The sequence below is a fragment of the Rhopilema esculentum genome, chromosome 5 (assembly GCF_057945365.1).
Source record: "Rhopilema esculentum isolate cy_ngs chromosome 5, ASM5794536v1, whole genome shotgun sequence".
Lineage (NCBI taxonomy): Eukaryota > Metazoa > Cnidaria > Scyphozoa > Rhizostomeae > Rhizostomatidae > Rhopilema > Rhopilema esculentum.
The window spans coordinates 4,651,222-4,670,813 of NC_142819.1; the positions used below are offsets into that span (position 1 = coordinate 4,651,222).

General features: G+C 38.6%; 2 protein-coding genes across 2 annotated transcripts in view; both read right to left on the reverse strand.

The window, feature by feature from the left end:
• The window catches only part of LOC135689900 (uncharacterized), a 31,692-nt gene extending 27,901 nt beyond the window's left edge, over positions 1 to 3,791 (reverse strand). The window contains exons 1-2 of the mRNA XM_089108639.1: positions 3,640 to 3,791; positions 2,573 to 2,660 (exon numbers count right to left, since the gene is read on the reverse strand). The gene's annotated coding sequence lies outside the window, so the exon portion shown is untranslated. The remainder of the gene's footprint in view (positions 1 to 2,572; positions 2,661 to 3,639) is intronic.
• Positions 3,792 to 4,278: 487 nt separating this feature from the next.
• Positions 4,279 to 18,277, reverse strand: LOC148960219 (uncharacterized). The gene is made up of 2 exons (XM_089108640.1): positions 5,750 to 18,277; positions 4,279 to 5,412 (listed from the first exon to the last, which is right to left on the reverse strand). The coding sequence occupies exons 1-2, from the start codon at positions 15,294 to 15,296 to the stop codon at positions 5,075 to 5,077; spliced, it is 9,885 nt and encodes a 3,294-aa protein (XP_088964766.1). The 5' UTR covers positions 15,297 to 18,277; the 3' UTR covers positions 4,279 to 5,074.
• Positions 18,278 to 19,592: the final 1,315 nt, after the last annotated feature.

Consider the following 19,592-nt stretch of genomic DNA (forward strand, 5'->3'; position numbering starts at 1 on the left):
GGCTGGGGAAAAATTTGGGATCTTTTGAATGTTGGACTGGGCTGAGCTGAATTCAGATTGCTAAAATCGATATTAAGGCGACCATGTTTCATGTTGCCATGAGCAAAAAGTTAAAATCTTGCTTCACCAGCCAGAAGTAACAAAAAAGTTGAAATATTTTTCGTTCTATAACGATTGATGGCAATTGTGGGTGCAGATATAGTTTCGGAACAAGGCACTTCGAATAAAACAAAAAACCACTTCGTATTTTCTACAATTAATAGCAACGAAAGACCAGCGCAGAAGAATACCGATCTGATTAAACACAAAATCTAAAATCAATTCAAGTATTACATAAAACCTTCATGAAGGTACGTGCTGAGCTTTTTGGGACTTGACTTCACAAAGGCTTAAAAACTGAAGAAAATTTCATGTAGGAGCTCAGAGGAGGGGGAAGTGGGTTTTTCGTGTTCCAGCCTTTTTTACTTTTTTGCTTTAGGTTTTTTGAAATATTAAGACTCTGGTAATCAAGTAATTAAAGCAATTGTACAGTTGAAACGTTTTTTCAGAAACAGAGAATTACTGAATATACTGATTGCACAACTACATATAGACAGATTAGGTTTGTGGGATGCTAGCTTCTAATTCATAATTAAAAGCTGGATGGGTCGAATCAATAATTAAACTGTACAACGGCAGTTGCTTTGGAGTTGCATGGGGCTGGAAATTCGGTAAAAATAGCGACAGGGGGTCATCAATGGCCTTAGAGGGTGGTCCTCAGTTTCAAGACAGGAAATATGACATCGAGGCAGGGGATTGTTTTTAAGTAGACTGGTCAACAAGCTTTGGGATGCGAGAGAAAAAACATCCAGTTGACTGTTTTCCAAAAATATAGCTCAAAGAAGCAGGTGCAATTTAGATAAAAGACCCGAGGATTACCGCGGGAGTCATTTCACACGATAAAACAAAAAGGAAGAGACAACTTAACGGAGAACAGTGCGGTTTTAAGGGTAGTGGATGGAAAACATACGTTGAAGATTCTAGGACTACTATTCCATACGTCGAACTTGCATAACTAGCAAATAGCTACACAAAGACATTTACTGGAGCTTGTTAAGAAACTATTTAATTGAATCGCGTCAGTGCTATAAACTAGCACCAGTGAAAATACACTTTGCAGAAGTCATGACGCTGATGGACAACGATTAAAGAGGGGTTTAAACTTCCTAACGATACCAGTGACCATGATAAGATAAGCCCAAGGCTGCTGCGAGGTTTTGGAGGCCCTCTGGCAAAACTGAAGGCGAGGCCCCCTGGAAATTTTTGTGGCCGCGCCCTGTAGATTGGTTTAAAATAAATTTCATAATATATCTTTAGTCATTTTCTTCCAATCGTTTAAAAAATCTTACTATTCTTTTGAAAACATTTTTTTGGATTCATTCAATTCTTAAAATTAAAATGCATCAAATCATGAGGCCACCTAGACCTCGAGGCCCTTGGGCAAATAGCCCCCCACACCGTCCCCTCTCGGAGGTCCTGGCTAAGCCTACTATAACATTTCTGAAAAGAAGCAGAGGACAAGGAAAGAGGGCAAAATCCACTAAAAGAAAGTCTTTGCTTTAGCAAAGAACCGCGTCCACCAAAATATAGAGAGTTTTTAGGCCTAACAATTTTTGCATAATGCAGAGTTGCTCGTCAAACCTAACGAAAAATTGAAAAATTGTTAAATAGTTGTAGAAAAGAAATTCTTTATTTTTCTCTTGAAAGAAACAAAAACTAACAAATTACTTAAAAAACAATCGCATCGAATGTGAATCTGGCAAAAGCATTCTTATTCGCCCTTTTGAAAGTAAAAACAGGTATCAACTGATTCGCAATGTACTAAATTGATTAAAGAGGTCTTAATAAACCCCACATGTAAAGACATCATGCATCAACTATTCAGGGATGGGTATGTGTGTGACCAATTTCTGAAGCAGTGCGATAAGTCATACAAATAAGCACGCGAATTTATCAAATCTACAAGGATTTACAATGTAGAGACTTTTGAAGTATCCAACGAAACTCTTAACCGTTTTAGGCCGCTTTTAGGCCACTGTTAGGCCGTTTTGAGCCCACTTCATATTAGCATACTAATTAAATCTTTAATTTTGAATATACATGCCATCGGAAATTTTTTCATACATACTGAAATTTTCATCGAATGTAAATTAATACAAGATTGATACCACGATATTCCTCAAGACTAAAACTTATCTAAATGTTCTAATGCCATGAAATCAACGCAGTAAGACGGCTTGCAGAAAATGCTTAAACATTTGAAAGTTCTTGATTGGTGACAAGAAATTAGTTTTTTTTCCTCCCGAAGATAAGAACTTAATATTCACATTGGCTTTCACATAAACATCTTCAAGGTTTTTAACAACACTTTCAGTATGAAAACACTTTTATTTAATGAATAAATTAATGAGTACTTTTTTACCTGCTGAACCTTCTACCTGAATCAGATGCATGAAGGCTTTTGATAATTAGTTTATTGAAATTTTGTGCAAATAAGGAAAATAATACTTATAAAAATTGAAAGTTCGCTAACCTGGCTTCCATGATTACCGTGTATGAGAGAGCTGATTCAATGAGAAATCTGTGTCAAGCATAGTCAACTGCGGTGGTTAGCCAGACCCCTACGACAGGTTGAAATTATTCACAATCAGCTGATCTCTAGATCTTGTGTTTGCAATAGAAGTTATTGAGCATGTGGCTTGAATTTTATTGCCAAGATCAGAAACTGACCGACTGCATACAACAAAGATTTGTTTGGCTAGGTTGTTGAAGCAGCACAAGCACTTGACAAACAAAGTTTTTGAATGAGATATTTCATTCATGTAAAATTATGTTTTGATTAGAGCAAGCTAAGATGATTGTACGATTAAAAGACGTCAGATAATGTCTGCAAGACTAACAAAAAAGATTATAGCTTGTTGGATTTACATTATCCTTAAATGTTACTGTTCTTCGAATAGAAATTATAAAATTTACTTACCAATCTTACCTGTCTTCTAAGGGTGTTTGTGTTGTGTTATTCAGTCAACAGATGTTTCAAGTCAGAGTCAATAAAGATTGCCGGTCACGGAGTTCAAGTGACCGTGAAGATGGTCGCCCTTCAGAAGTCTTTCTGAATTTAACATTTTTGACTATTTCCTCTTGTCATTTATTTGAATAGGTATATGCGTATGTAATAAAAATATTCATTCGTATTTGTTTTCGTAACATATTCAAGATGGTTTATTATAAGGGTGAGGATGGCTCAATGGCAAGAGTCTTGGACTGCGGATTAAAGCCTCTGTGGTTTTAGTCACTCACATGACCCTTGAGTGAAGAGAGTCGCCAGCTCTCTGTATTTCCAGGCGTAGTAATCACGAGGTGTGATCACATCGAGAGGAAGGGCCAAGACATTACTCGGCAAGCACCGCTTCTCAGTGTGCTAAAATTTAACTTAGAAGGCCGGGTAAAAACACAACTTAACAAGACGAAAATGAAGATCCAGAGTCCAGAGTTGGCACATGGCAGTAGATGGGAATGGGACACCCAGAAAATGCCATCTTCTTAAATAAAGATCTTAAAAAGCTTCGCTGACTGGCAACCGGGAGGATGAACACTTACTTTGATTCTGCTCATGTACTTTAGTGGGTATGCGATGGCAGTGTGAAATTCCTTGCCAGGCTGTACAACTACTTTATTCCTTGAAGTAGTTCTGTAGACATTTTTTGCATTTGTAACTTCGTATTTCTCATTGCATTTTTAGATTGAACTGCTCTAAATATCAATAGAAAATTGTTAGTAGCCATGAAATATTAGGTTGTAATGCTCTTGTTATCATGTAAAGGTTGCGTAGAAAAATGGAAACTTTTCAAAAGATAAACAATGCTCCATCTGCAAATGAACTTCACTACCTTCCTGAAGAGAAGAGACATACAAGAAAGCAAAACAGCGCCTAGAAAATGTGGAAATTTCTATTAGCCAGCAATCAACAAAACAGATTCCTTAACTTAAAAGAGGGTGAATTGGTGGGAATTGAAGCCTTGGCGACGAGCCATGAAACAGCTACTTTTCAATTATGATACTGTTTAAAATCTGCCTTCTAGATTGGCAAACTGGGAAAGGAAACATAAAGCCAAAATATAACTAAAGAAAACCCTCCTTTAAGATATATACTGCAAGCCATTATCAAATTAAGGCTTTTGAGAAATAGGTGTAATCGTCAGAATTTTTACTAGAATTGCAAAAGAAAGACTCCATCAATCAGCTGTATCTTGTCGGGGATTCAGGAAAATTAAAAGAAGAGGCAACATAAACAGTGCCATTTAGGTTAATTATTCTTAAGTAGTGTATCATATCATAACAAATATTCTGGTGAAAAGCATCCAATTATGCATGTTTTCGAAAAACGCAAGAAACCGAAGCAGAAAATACGTAATTAGGGTTAAGCTGAGCAGCAAACAGCACGTTTATTCTGCTTATAAACTTTGAGTAAGTTCTTGTTCAAAAATTGCCTATGCCACTTCACTTCAAAAAAATGCTGGATACGATGTAGAACCAAAGCCAAACAATAAAGTCATGAATAAAGTACCAAAACTCGTTTAAAATTGCAAAAACCATACTTTAACAAATACTGGAAACTTGATATAAAGAAGAAAGTATTCATAAATTTAAAAAACATTTTCAGGGTATGCTAATAAAATTAAAGTACAAGTTGAATTTCACTATTCAAGGGGTGAGTCAATTAAACTAGTGTCTGTGTTAGACTATTTTGGCAATATTAAAATGCTATACTTCCATGCAAACCCATTGTGCCTGAAAATCTAAAAAAGCAGCTTGAGGCACAACTAATTTTTCGTGAAATTTTATAGGAAATTTATGGCTTAGTTTCAAAGCTTTCTAAATTTAAAGCTCTTTGTTAAAGTTAGCGTAACAATACATTTAAAAACTATGTCCAGAAAAACGAAATGCTTAAATAATTGTCAATTTACAAAAGCTAGTTGCACAAGCTGCAAAGCGGCGAAGAAAATGCAACACAGTATCATTAGTTTTTAGCAAATCACGCTGTGAAGTCAAGTAAATTGAGAACAGCATCTTCTTCCTTGCGTTTTGCTTTTGTCTCCAAATCCTCATTTACTTTTTTAAGCTCTCCAATTTTTTCTTGAAGCTTTGACACTTTCTCTGACAATTCCGACACTTTAACCTGCAGCTCAACTTTATCATTGCAAACTCTCTCGAAGTCTTCTTTTAATGACGTCACATGCTCCCCTTTTAAGGCTGTCATTGATGATCGCATGCTCTCGAGCTCTATTTCATACCTTGTCTTCTGAAGATCTAGTTGGTCTTGTAGGTCCCTGTTTTCCTTGGCAATTCGCTTCAGTTCCTTCGACAATGCTTCTGCGAAAGGAAAAAAGTTGTCTACATGCAAGATGAGAAATCACAAAAACAATTCGCGGTGCATAAATGTGCAATGACATAAAGTTTGATTTCTGCAATATGCATAAATATTGAGGCACTTATGAAAGGAGAAGATTTGCAAAGATTTTGCAAAGAAGAACATTGTACAAAGAATAAAACAATTTAAAGAAGATCATTTTACAAAGAACAATATTCTACCAAGGGTAAATATTTAGCAGAAGGTAATTTTACAAAGAAGAAAATTTTACCAAGGAAAAACAATTGAAAAAAGATTATTTTAGAAAGAAGAAAATTTCAAAGAAAAACATATCCTTACCTGACTGGTCCTCGGCATTGTCATAAAAATTGGCAAGAGTTTCTTTTAAATTAGAAATCAGGTCATTCTTTCTTCTCAAATCATCTTCCGAATCTTTAAGTTTATTCTCTAATACTTTCACTGCAAAGACATCGTTATCGTCATTGCTTGAGGCCTGTTCCTTCTTTCGACGCATAACCTCTAGTTGATCTTCAAGATCACTTATTTGCACCATCAGTTGGCCAATGTGAGTAGAAGCGTAGTTCATTTCCTCTCTATACTTATCTTCCAATTCATCAAAATCATTACTTATCAAGCGACACTTTTCTTCATAATCCGACAATGCTTTCTCCAACTCTCCAGTCTTCTTCTCGTGGATACTAAGCTGTGAATCTTGGACATCATTGTCCCCCATACCAGCTTTCATCTTTGTTAATTCATTATACACCAATTCATAATTCGCTTCAAGATCATCGTATCTTTTCTCCCTTTCAGCTAAAATACTTTTTGTGTCTTCCAGCTCAGTCATCAAATCTTCATTTTGGCTTGAAGTAACGATTGGATCACCATTAAACAGCTGATCACAAAGCGAATCATACTGCTCTTCCTTACTAGCCAGGGCTTCCTTTAGCTTCTTTATCTCCAGTTGCAAATTTTCATTTTCGACTTCATTACCGTCTTTTCCATTAATCCTTACTGCTACTTTGTCTCCAACAGATGCCTCTTGAAGCTGCAGAGTATTTTGAAGTGCAGCAATTTCTTCACGAAGATTGTTTATCTCCGTACCTTTCAATTTCACTTCTTCTTGAAGCATACGAACAGTGCCTCTAAGTTGTTGCTGAACTTCAAATCTTCCGCTTTTACTGGAAAAGTCATCCCCAAAACTTTCGTTGATACTATATGACTCTTCACTAAGCTCTTTAGAAAGAAGATCTATCTCTACATTCTTACTTTCCACTATCATCTTCAACATTACAATCTCCACAGACTTCTCTTTCAAGTCTCTATAAGCAGCAACGAGTCGACGCTTCCATGACTTAGGACCACCGTTGAATATTCCATGCTCCTCATCAGTCGCTTCTCCTTCGTTATCAGAACCACTTCTTGGAGAAGCAAGCATATCATCAATAGCTCTTTGCAGTTCCTCCTGCTTCGCAATTAGGTCTCTTTTCTCTTGTTGCAAATCAGCAATTTTTTCTTCGTTATCAATCAAAAGTAACGTCAGATCTTTAATATCGCCTTTTGCTTCATCAGATGTCAATTCATTAATCCGCTTTTTAAGACCTTCTCTCTCTGAATCAAGTCTTAGAATAGCCTCTTCCATTCTTAAGTTTGCATCTTCTAACTCCGTAATTTTTTCAACCAAAGCTTGATTTTCACCACCATTAAGATCGTCACCTTTTTCTTGGCTCTTCTGCAAGTTTACTTTTTCTATTTCAAGTCTGAACATAGCATCTTCAAGATTCTGTACCTTCTTTTCACTGTCTTTGAGTTGCTCTTCTAGCCTTTCACTCATCTCAACAGCTTCAGAATACTCATCTAGTCTCTTCTGCATATCAGCTTTATCTAGCTCAAGTCGGTAAACAGTTTCTTCCAACATCACTTTGTCTTTATCTTCGTCTTGCTCTTTTGAATCTCCTGTGCTTTTATTCCTAGTAAAAGCTTCAACTTTTTCTTGCAAAGCTAGCTTATCTTCCTCTAGCTGTTGAACTCTTTCTTTGAGAGATTCAAGCTGTTTCTGATCTTCCTCTGTTCTCTCTCTGTTCGAATCTTCTTCGGTAGCATCTTCTAGTCTCATGCCAAACTGCAACAGCCTGTTGTAATCATCTTCCAACTCTTCAACCCTATTTTTCATCTGCTCAAGATCTTCCTCGCTATCAAGAGCGCGCTGCGTAATTTCAGAGTTCTCAGAGTCTTTTATTGACACCTGCTTTTCCAAAAATTTTATTTGCTCAGACAAACGCTCAACAATTTGCTGTCTCTTATCGATTTCAATCTCCAGCTCTGTTTTGTCTCTTTGGCATGTTTCAACCTGCTTCTTCAAGTTAGTAATCTGATCTAAAAGCAACTTATGACCTATTTCATCACCCTTCTCCTTCTCCGAAACCTCATCTTCCAGATCTGTAATCTTAGAGTTGGTCTCTTCAATTATTTTTCTAAACTCTTCAACTTTCTTTTCTAGCTCAGAATTAGCAGAAACCTGCTTCTTGAGATCTGTTGAAAGGTCAACTGATTGCTGGATGAGAAGATGATTGACTTTTTCCATTTCAGCTACAATCTGTTCTAGATCATTACTGTCCCCAATTCTAGTTGACAAAGAATCCGCTACGTCTTCTTCCTTAACTACTCTGAAATCCTGCAATAGGCCTTTTAAGACGCCCCAAACTTCCTTCAATTGCACTACAAGATTGTCGAGGCTACTCATTTTTTTACTTCCGAGCTCCGCATTACTCTCCACTTTGTCGTTTATCATACTGACAGCATCTTGAGTGATTTCCAGTGCAATGTTCCTCGTACGTAGATCTTCATTCTCAAGTTCCATGTTTTGTAAACGATCGTTGACCTCATCAAGCTTTTCCTTGGCGTTGTCCTTTTCTAAAATAGCCTCTTCCAAATTATTTTGTAAGCCTTCTATTTCTGTCAGTCTTTTTTCTGCTTCATGATTCTTGATCTTCAATTCGGAAATCAGATTTTGGTTTTCGTCCTGTAATCGCTGCATTCTAGATTCCAAGTCTTTGTGAAGATCAGACGAAGCTTTTGCTTCGCTGGCCGAAATCTTTCTTTTAATTGATTCTTTTATAGCTTTTCGAAGAGCCTTGTCATCTCCTTGCTCTGTGACCTGCAACTCATCCTGTACAATATTAAACTGTGCAGTTTTCAGTTCAAGCAACTTCTTCATATCGTCAATCTTTCCTTGTAATGCCGTTACTTTCTTGGTTGCTGCATCAAGCTGCGACTTTTTCCTTTCTCCCTCTTCCATTTGTTTCTTTCTATCCTTCTTTATTTGCTGCTCCATTTCTTTGTTTTCAGAGCTTAACTTTTTGACTCTCTCTTCGAGATCCCGCAATTTTACATCATGAGCCTTTGACTCTTTAACTTGATCTTGCAATTTTCCATTTTTTAATTTTAAACTCTTTACTTCAGCCTCCGCCTTTTTGAGCTTTTCGTTCAGCATATCTTGCCCAAGAACCTGATTTTGCAAACTTTCAACTTCCGTTTCAAATATTTCCACTGATTGCAAGAGCGTCTTTATATCTTCATCTTGTTCCTGTACCTTCTTCTGCAACTGTTCTTTGGTTGTGTCAGATACGTGCTTATCATCGCTTTTGGCACCTTTACCTTGACTTACATTTGCCTGTTTAGGTCTTGGTGATACTGGTATTCGTGATAAAGTTTTATCCTTAGCTTTGCTTTGCTTCGCCTCCCCAATATTGATAAACTGTGGACCTCTCCTAGATGTCTTCTTGTCATCAGCCTGTTCAGTAGGAAACTCAAAGGACCCTTCGACTACACTTTCGACATGCTGTTTAAGCTCCGGCTCCTCTTGGAACTTTCTTGTATCCTCCTTTGGCTGTTCTGGCCTGACTTTCAACTCTGCTTCCAAATTTTCTATGATTTGTTTTTGCTTATCACAAGTCTCTTTCAATAAACCGATTTCAGCTTTTAAACTTTCTAGATTTTCAAATTGAGACTTCCATTCAGAATCCTCAGGATTGTTCGATTCTAGCAAAACAATTTCTCTGCTCTTCCAACCCTTTTCTGTTTGCTTCTGTAAATCAACGACCTCCTTTTGTAAGAATTTCAATTGTTTGTCCTTCTGTGTGATTTCTTTTTCTAATTCATTAAGTTTGGTTCGCTGACCTTTGATCATATCGTCCTTCTGAACTATCAGGTAACTGTCAGGGATGTTTTTCTGCTTTTGAATTTCATCTTTCAGTCTAGAATTTTCCTTTTTCAAAGCAACTAAGTCCTGTTGTTGAATGGTCTTTTCGTCCACAAGCAAGGACACTCCAGAACCTCGTCCGTCAACAAATGAGTCATCATCTTTGCCGGATTTCTTAGCGAGCTCTAACTTAAGTTCCTTGACCCTAGCCTCGAGTTCCTGGATCAGATTATCTCTTAGCTCAATTTCCTGCTTCACATCTTCACTGAAATCTTTGAATGATTCCACTGAAGCTAGACTTAGGTCACCTTCTGTTGTTTCTACTTCACCAAAGACACCTTCACTGAGGCTTCCAGCTGTATTACTGTCTTTGCTTTTTAGATTGTCATCACCCAACGAAGGACTTGCTGATGATTCCTCCCGCAATCTTCCAGAAGACCCTTTGATTGGAGAGGATCTCTTTCTCTTCTCATCAAAACTTTGATCCCGTTCCCTGATGGAGGCACCTTTCATTAGACGCTCTTTCTCTATTTCTAAAACTTTGATACGTCTTCTTAATGCCATTATTTGATCCTTGGCAGCTCTATCAAGCACCTTCTCATCAAGACTTCTCTCTGTACCAATTTGCTCCTTCACAGCTATTTTGGCCTTGCGTAGATCTTTTGCGAGCGATGCAATTGTTTTCTGCTTCTCGCTCAGCTCTTCCTTGAGACTTTCGTTCTCTTTGAACAATTTCTTCAGATCATCTCGTAGCATATGAATTGTGCCGTGGTGATCAATGCCATCACTTCGGCAATCAGCTCTTGCTTTTTGCAGATACTTTTCTAAATTTGCGTTTTTTTCTTCCGCCTTTTTGAGCAAATCTTCAAGCTGAAGTACTCTGTCGTTTGCTTCCTGCGATCTTTTCTTGGCATTATCTAAATCATTCTGCAGTTTATTAATTTCGTTATCAGTTCTTTCTCCATCTTGCCTTATCCGCTCCTTCATCCGATCAAAACGTTCCACTTCCTGTTTTTCTTGATCGCGCAGCCTCCTCCTTAGATCTTTGATCTCGGAATCATCAATTTTAAGTTTGTCACGCAGAGTTCGCACTTCCAACTCAAGTCTTTTCATTGCGGCTTGAGCATCGCTTACTTGATCAGCTTCCTTCTTCAGTAGCTCACTTTCCATGATGGCGCTTCTTTCTTGGGTTTCTTTTAGCTGGCTCATAATGTTTTTCAACCTAGCATTCTCCTTCAAAGCATCATGCAACTCTTCTCGTGTCCTTGCCATAGTCACTTCATTCAACTCCAATACTCTAGTAGCATCTTCTAGCTCGTCCTGCGTGAAATCATATTCTGCAGTCTTTGCATCTAAGCGAACGCTAAGCTCCTCCGCACGTAACATCAAGTCTCTGTAGCGCTTTTCTACATCATCCAACCTCCGCCTCAGGATCCACAGCCTAGACTTATAGTCCCTTGACTCAAAATCTTCATCAGATGAAAAATCACGCTCGAGATCGTCTTCAACTTTGATTAAACCTTCATGAATAATAGCGCTGATGTTCTCAACTGTTGCTGTTGCATTTGCAAAGAGATCCCAAGCGAAGCTTCGGCGAGTGAGATGCTTTCTCTCTTTATCGTAACGGTCCTCCACGGCCATAAACTTCTTTCGACTTGAATCGAATTCATCAGTGTATTGATGCAGAGAATTCTCTAGCAGTTTCGCCGTCGAATCTTTCTGCAAAACAAGATGGCCTCTCAGTATGCCAGTGAGATGACCATGCCCACGTTCCATATCAGCAACTATTTTTGTTATTGCTGTTGTTTCGTCTTCAAGACTGAGAATATGAGCGGCCATTTGGTGATTTTCTGCCTGCAGCTTTCTTATCAGTTTAATCCTATCATGTCTTTTTATTCCACCATCTACGTCAGTCATTCCAAATGCCTCATGATTTGCCGTCTCTGCAACTGGGTTTTGCTTTCTAGACATGACTGCCTCTAACTCACTCTGAATACTATCAATCTCCTTTTTGAAATGCTTCTTTTCTTCCTCACTTTTGATCTTTAGATTTAAATAAGCTTCGTTGGTCTCTTTCCTTTCCTTTTCAACAGTCGCGAGGGCTTTCTTCAGTTCCTTGATTGCTTCATCTTTTTCGATTGCCTGTTCTTTCAAAATCTCAGTGTTACGATTTGCTTTGGAATTGGACTCAAGCAAACCCTTCAGCTTACTAGCCTCCATTTCCTTTTTAGACAAATTCGTTTTGAGTCTTTCAACTTCGCTATCAAGGTGCTCTATTTGTATCTGTTTCATCAAAACTTTTTCTCTCAACGCTACATTCTCTTTTATCAGATCATCCTCCCCTTGACCTATATTCCTGCTGCCATTCAGGGTATTCAGCTCCTTTACTTCATTCTGAGACTGCCTTAGCCTTTCGCGAAGACCAATGTTTTCATCTGCAAGCTTCTCGATCCGTCGTTCGCAATCACCAACCGTCTTTCTGCAGCTAATTAACTGACTCTCTGTTTCTTCTGACTCTGCCCGTTTCTGCTGAAGATCTTTCACCTGCAGTTTCAAGTCCTTATTTTCTTCCATTACGTCATTCAATTCTTCCTCTAATTTTGATGTAAGTTGAGGACTCTCAGTTTCTGAGGTAAGTTTCTCTAGAAATACACTTTTTGTTGGGCTACTGAGGCCAAGTGTCTCTGACAATAATCGATTTTGTCTCTTAAGCCTTCGGTTTTCGCGATCTCTCTTTTCTAAAGACTCGACCAATTCTTCAAAGCCAAGGTCTTCTTTTATATCATCGTTTCGTAATAACTCCCTATGAATCTCTCTCAACCTACCAAGTAGCTTGTCTCTCTCCTCGTAGCCAACACTTTCATCGAGACTCCTACGCAGCCGGCTGCACTCGTCTTCTTTCTTCTGCAGCAGTTCTTTGTAACTCTTTATTTTTGTGTTCCCGTCATCCTCTCGAATTTTACTCAGAAGATAATTCTCAGATTTCATAAAACCGATTTTCTCCTTCAAATCTTGATTCCTTCGCTTGAGGCTCTCGATTTCTTTTTGATACGCAAACGCTTCCTTATCAAAGTTGAAAATCTTTCTTTGCAGTTTCTCGTTTTCATTTTTAAGGCTATCATTTTCTCTGACTAAGGAAAGACCAGAGGACTCTTTATTTAAAATTTCTGCAAGCTGCTCAGGTGAACGCTTGCTGTTGAGTAAGGCTTCAAGGACTTCCTTCTTATCAAATACTTGTTTAGCCTCGATTGGACTGATTTGTCTCTTTTTCAGTTCGTTCATCTCATTGTGACACTCGGCTAACAAGTCTTCATATAGTTGCCTCTGCTTTTTAAAGTCCTCTTTCAGATTTCTCTTTTCTTCGCGAACTTGCTCAACCGTGTTCAGACACTCCTGATACATATTTTCAAGACGTTGGGTCATGTCCCCTCCGTTATTTGTAACCAGCTCTTCATATTCTGCTAACCTCTTTCGAAGTTCATTGCACTCTTCTGTTTTTACTTGCAAGTCAACTCCATAGTCTTCCTTTGAGGAAACATCGGTAACAGTCAAAGCATTTCTAGCCAGGTACTCAATTTCAGCGTTTTTAGCTAAAAGCATCAGCTGCAACTCTTCTAGCCGTTCTTGGATTTTCTCGACATTGTCATCTTCACTTTCACGGAGCTTTTCATGCAGCTCCCCGTTTTCCCTCTCCAGTTTCGAGTTTTCATTTTTGAGCAAATCGTACTTCTCACTAAGAGACGTAAATTCACTATCTACCTTCTTCTGTTTTGTTTCTGCCGCCTCAATGACCTTCAGTAAAGCTGCAAGCTCTTCAGCTATGCTTTCTTCATTGGTCGACTGCAAACGAGTAACTTCTGCCTCCAAACTCAATATTCGGGCCTGTGCGTCTTGTGTAGCAGCATTCTTTGGCAAGGCAGCTGGTCCAGCCTTGACATTATGGAGCTCATCAATTGCATGCTGGAGCTCATTTCGTAGTTCATCCACCTCCTTGCTCTTTACCTCTACTTTTTCCTTCAGCTTCTCACATTCTTCTTTCAACAATTTCAACTCTTCAGTGTTTGCATCATCAATTTTCGTTTCAGCTTCCTTCACATCTCGCTCTTGTTTTGTTTTGAGTTCAAACAAGCTTCTTTTCGTTTCTGACAGCCGGCTATTGTAGAATTCAACATCTTTTGATTTTAAGTCCAGTTTTATCTTCAATCTCGCTATTTCATTTCTTAGCATGAATTCCACATCGTCTTTGCTTTTCAATGCTTCTTTCAAGTCTTTCTTTAGATTTTTGATCTCTTCCCCTGCACTGCCATAACTCTTTTCCATGGTGAACATTTTGTCCAAACACTGAAGAAGATCCTCTCGGATTTTATCGTGGTTAACATAAGTACTTTTGTCTTTAACGCTATATGAATATGCGGATGCTCTACTTTTCTTCTGGTCTCTGTCGGCTTCTTCTAGCTGATTCAAATTATAAAGCAACCTTTCACGCACTTCTATGGGAGAACACTCTTGCATCTTCCGCTCAATCTCATCACATCTTTCTAACACCCAGCTCATATCCATGTTTCCCCTGGAGTCTTCATCACTCTTTTGCTTTCCACTGCTTAGCCCCATACCTGGAGAGTGAACTGTTCTTCCAGACGGTTTTTTAGTCTCATTGTCTTCAAATCGAGCGTTATTTCTTGTCTCATCCTCAGTGAAAGCCGTATCAGAAACATTGGGCCTGGATTCAGAACCTATACTCTTTGAGTAATTATCGCCGTCCTTTTCTTTAGGGTTGTAGCTACATATCATTTTTTGCACATTCTCAGATTGCTTGACAAGCTGCTTAAGTCTATTTGAGAGAGAACTTGTATCGTATTCATCAACACTGCCCCTTTCTCTGGCATCATTTCTTGGTTGGCGCAAAGTGGGAAACTCTCGCTTTTCTGGTGAAAGACTGTATCCTACACTGGTCGAAGTAGTTTCATATCCATGATCTCTTGATGGAATATCATGCCTGGGCATATCACCAAACTCAGACCGTCTGACATATGCATTCCTTTCGGGCTGCGTAGTCCCATTCCCTTTCTCTCTATCAACTTTTGTGCTTTTATCATCATTATGGCTGCCTCTTCTCCCTTGAATATAAGACCAACGATCACGTGCGCTCGCGGAAAAACTGCCACTGGTGACTGCGTTGTAGTTCCGATTGCGTAAGAATGCCTCCTCGGCAATCAGCTGCTCTTTTAAGTCACTTAAAAGATCGCCAAGAATTCGACTGTTCTCTTGCAACTCTAAGACCAACTTTTGTGGTTTTTGAGGGAATCTACTGAAAAAATCAACTTCTCGCTGGAGGCGCTTTTCAGTCGATTCGTAGATCCGTAAAAAATCTTCAATCTCATGTCTGTCATGCCAAACAATATCCTCAGCCTTGGCCAGCTGTTCTATATACAGCTTGCGTTTCTCTGCAATCTGCAGCAACACATCCCGTAAGTTATCTAATTCAATAAACAACTGGTAATCTCTTTGATATCCGTCTAATGTCCTCCCTTCGAAACTTGGTTGTTCAAGCTTTTCGTACAGTCTTCCTAGTAGCTTTCGGCCTTTGTCAACCGTCTCGTAGCAGTTGCGAATCTCTGACGTAAGCCGCTCTGCGGTAATAGCCGCATCTAGATCATCGAAGCGGACTCGGCGAACTTTTTGCATTCTGTCCTACAGAAGGTAGTAACTCTTTCCTCAAGCAAAACTACTTGCTGTACAATATTCCTTAATGCACTCTTCAGCCTGTTTGAAGTATGCAGAACAAGGCGTTCTTTTCAAAGAAACTTGTTCTCAATGTAGTTACATTTGTCCTTATTATTTCGTACTAAAACAATTCCGCTCATGTAATATAAGACAGTCCACTGTGAAGCTTGAGCATTCTTATAGAAAATACAACGTTGCGTTCTTTAACCTGAAGAATCCATAGCAATATCCAGTACATATACATCACAGCATACTCACGGCATATTTATACGTGTATCCACAACAAAACATACCATTTCAAGCTGTAGTTGCAGCAGACAGAAAAAAAACACACCCTCTTGTTTTAGATTAGGAGCTCAAACATGCCTGATACTACCCAAAGAGAGGCCTATGTGCGGATGAAGCCCTTGGGTCAGCAAATAAGGCGCTGATTGGTTGATAACAAAATGGTTCATTCTATGTGACAGGTTTCTTGATTGATCTCATTCAGCATTCAGTGAATAAGAAGAGAGCAAGGTGCGTCGTTGCAGGTTTATGGAATGGAATTCAGCGCTTGCAGCTGATGATAAGGAATGGGTTGTTGAATTGATACCGGATGGATGATTTGCTTACGTATTTGAGGGCCGCTTTCAGCAATAAATGAACGCCAACATGTTACAAACAAAACTGTTTGCAAGTCGAAGCCATTACATATAGACTGCTCATATATATGAGGTGGGCGTTTGGAGGGTTCCAGAAACCGTAGATTTATTCCAAATTTTCGTAATATCGAGGAACCGTGCGATATTTCCTATTTCCGTAACACCGCGTGAACTTCGTTCGTATAATCTTCATTGTTCATCAAAATCACGATGTCTAGACATGTTTCGCCAAATCAACTGTTGCTGTTGTAGTTTATGTTAGCTAATGACGTCACATCGCTTCTCAGCGCAATAGCGTTTATTAGGCAAAAACCGAAAAAGCGAGCCAAAATATGAGAAAAATCGCGTTAACGGAAAATTCAAAACCCGAACACCTCCTCGTAAACAGAAGAACCTCTAATTTTCCCCCTTTGGAACTTCCACTGATTTCAAAAGTTTTCCTACGTGGGTTAATTTGAGGGGGGCTTAAACGAAGCATGTAAAAGTTATATGAGAAATATCACGTTTAAAAGACTTATTAAATGTTTCCAAGCTCACTTCGAGAAACAACACATCCTGCAAATTGACATTGAGCATGAAATCAGTGTTAAAATGCTTCGTTGTTTTCCGTTTCCATTGAATAAGTGATTAACAGTGGACTAAAATCCTTCGCAGCAAAAATTGGCACGTTAGAGCATAGTGTTCATTCAAGGGTAGGGGCTTATCAACAGTTTTCATTTCCAGGAAGAGAGCTAAATCGAAGAGGTTTTTGGTAACGGCGCGGGGCGATTCGAGGATTCATTGTAAGAGTCGCAGAAAACTGTGCTGCAAAACAAAATAATACTTCTGTAATTAAACTATTAATAACGTTCAGCTTTTGCAGTAGAGGAAAGTTATTTTATAAAAAACCTGACATCGTTAGTGTTTTCAAAGGCTAGATAAACCGATTTTAAACTATTTTCAAGCAAAAACGATTCCTTTTCAATGGTTGACCTATATCAACGTGGTTAGGCTTCTTCCATGGAAAAATGGTTGGGTTGCAAAAAGATTCATAGAAGTACAAAGAAGCAAAAAGACGTATTGTATTACTTATAGAAGTATAAGAAATATTTTCACAAAGAATAAATTACAATATTAAATTTCGTGGTAAAATGAACGCAAAGCAGGGCAGCGGCAAAGAGGTAATTGCTGGCTTCGTTTGTTTATAAAGCTTTCTTGATAAACAGAATGGCATGCTGAACCTTGAAATATAGTTTAATGAAATGTACGAAACATTCTCCCTTCAGCTTATTTGGATCTCTGCAAATGAACATTTTGCTCCGATAATACTTTACTGTAGGGTGTTCAATGTTTGCCCAATCAAGTTTTGTTTCGAATCAACCTTCTGCTTTCGAAAGATTGATAAACACTAAGAAACACATATTTAGAAATAATAAAACATTTATCTATAACGAAGTTCTAAACTTTATGCAAGTAACAACACGAAAAATCGGTTATGCTAGCTAAATGATTAATTTGAAGCAATACTCGCAGATCGAAAACTATTACAATAGGAAGTCCACAGTCATTCTAAATTCTAAGCATTGAGGCTTGAATGTCCTGTAAACTCAGAAAGGTCATGATGCAATTACACGATATTTCAAGGTGAGTTTGTTCACCACCTCAACTAACGATCCAAGTAGCTATTTTGATGTAAGGTTCATAAGGCCTTTGATCGTGACGATGGCTGTTTAGAAGAATCAGCAACTACACCCATGCCCAACCAGTTCTTACTGTTTAAAGAAGATTTTCAAAGTTTTGGCTCATTAACTATGGAAAAATGAACACTGCAGTGGACTCTGCTAAGATACAGACGCGTGCGAGTGAGCAAATTCGAGATATTAGTACCCTTGTTACCAGAGCCATATAAATTCGAATGAAGCATATTACAGACTGAGGGGGTTAAAAAGTTTACTTTTTGGGGCTAAAAGGTTTTGGGGGGCAAAACATGTTGAAAACAAAGAACAAGGCAATTTTTGTATGGTTTTAAGTATAATTTGGAAATCATTGGGGAGGGGCCTAAAACTACTTCAGTCCCTGCATTTCATGACCTGGATTTTGCTAAGCGAGTTCAGATTCAACAATCGTTACGAATTAGTTCAGCAAATGAAAAAAGTTTAGAAACTAAACAACGCCAAACCTAGTTGATGCTGGAAACAACTTCATTCCATTTTTGTTTTGGCATCAGAATTTTCTCTTTTGTCATTCTGCAAATTTATCAGAGTAATACCATCCACATGCATGGCAAGGTTCTCATGCATGGCAAGGTTCTCATGCATGGCAAGGTTCTAAAATAAAAAAAAGCTGCTTACATTGCAAGGTAAATAAAGAAACTGTTCAAAATTTTAAAACTCAATAAGCGTTCTAGCACATGTTAAGCTATGAACATGAATAGAAACAAACAAAGGAATTAGCGACGTCTGTCTTTAACACTTCTTCCATTTTCTTTATAACTACATAGCCTACGATTTATTTTTTAGATGTGTAACCAAAAAATAACGTCCTTTGTTCGTTGATGATACTCTTTAAAAGATTTTTAATTTTTTTCACTGCTTGGTTCATCAGTCAGAGTTTTTCTACAAGAACCGCACATTCAAAAACATCGAACATTTTTTCTTATCGGCAACATGATTCCTCAAGGAAACCCATGGCCACTGGGCACCATAACTCAAGCAAATTGAGTTCTTGGAGATTACGCGGCCCAAGAATCCTTTAAAATAGACTTCATGGCGTAATAACTCTAGCACTCGGTCTCTTTATGGGGCAGGATGCGGAGGTTGCACAGTGAAATTCTGCTCAAAAGAAGTCTCTTAATACAAACCTTTCGCTATTACGAACTGAATACCGTACCCACAGTATAAAGAGCTCCCGCTATTACAGACTTCTCTTTTGGTTCCTAACAGAATATGTAACAGCAGAATACCACTGTAATTGTAGGCGAGGACCGTCGCTAGCTATTTTGCTCAATGGAGTGTCCAGGTCCGGTTTGCCGACAAAGTGGGTTAGCCATCCTTTATTTGCCGAGATGTTTGAAACTTTGCCGATGAAGCAACTCTAGATGAAAAACCCCATGTTCCCGCGAGCATCAGGCAAAAAACGGTTCCGAAAAAGGTGCTAAAATTTTGTCTATGGCCCAGCCAAAAAATAAGTTGGGCACCCGCCATGGCTTATGCAGTTCTGATAAGAAATTTTTCTTAAAAACATGAGCCGCAAAATTGGTCAAAAGTTAAGAACAAATTGTGAACAAGCTGTTTTAAAAAAGGCCTTGCGACTCCTAAAAAACTCCCACCTCGAAAGGGGCCCACACCACCGGGGGGATGGGGTGGCCATGCCCCCCCATTTTATTGCAAAGCAAGTAGTTTTAGAGCTGCAATAAAGGGGAAGAGAAGACTTGGCCCCCTATATTTGCTAGGCTTGCCCTCCCCCACTTTCAGATTCGTGGCGTGGGCCCTGTTTTGCCATCCAGGGGTGGTTTGTCTGTGAATTTTCGAACTTTCCGGCAAATACATGATGTCTCACCCACTTTCCTGGCAAATTGGGCCTGAACACTCCCCTTGAACACAATAGCTAGCGATTGCACTGCTTAAAACCTAATATT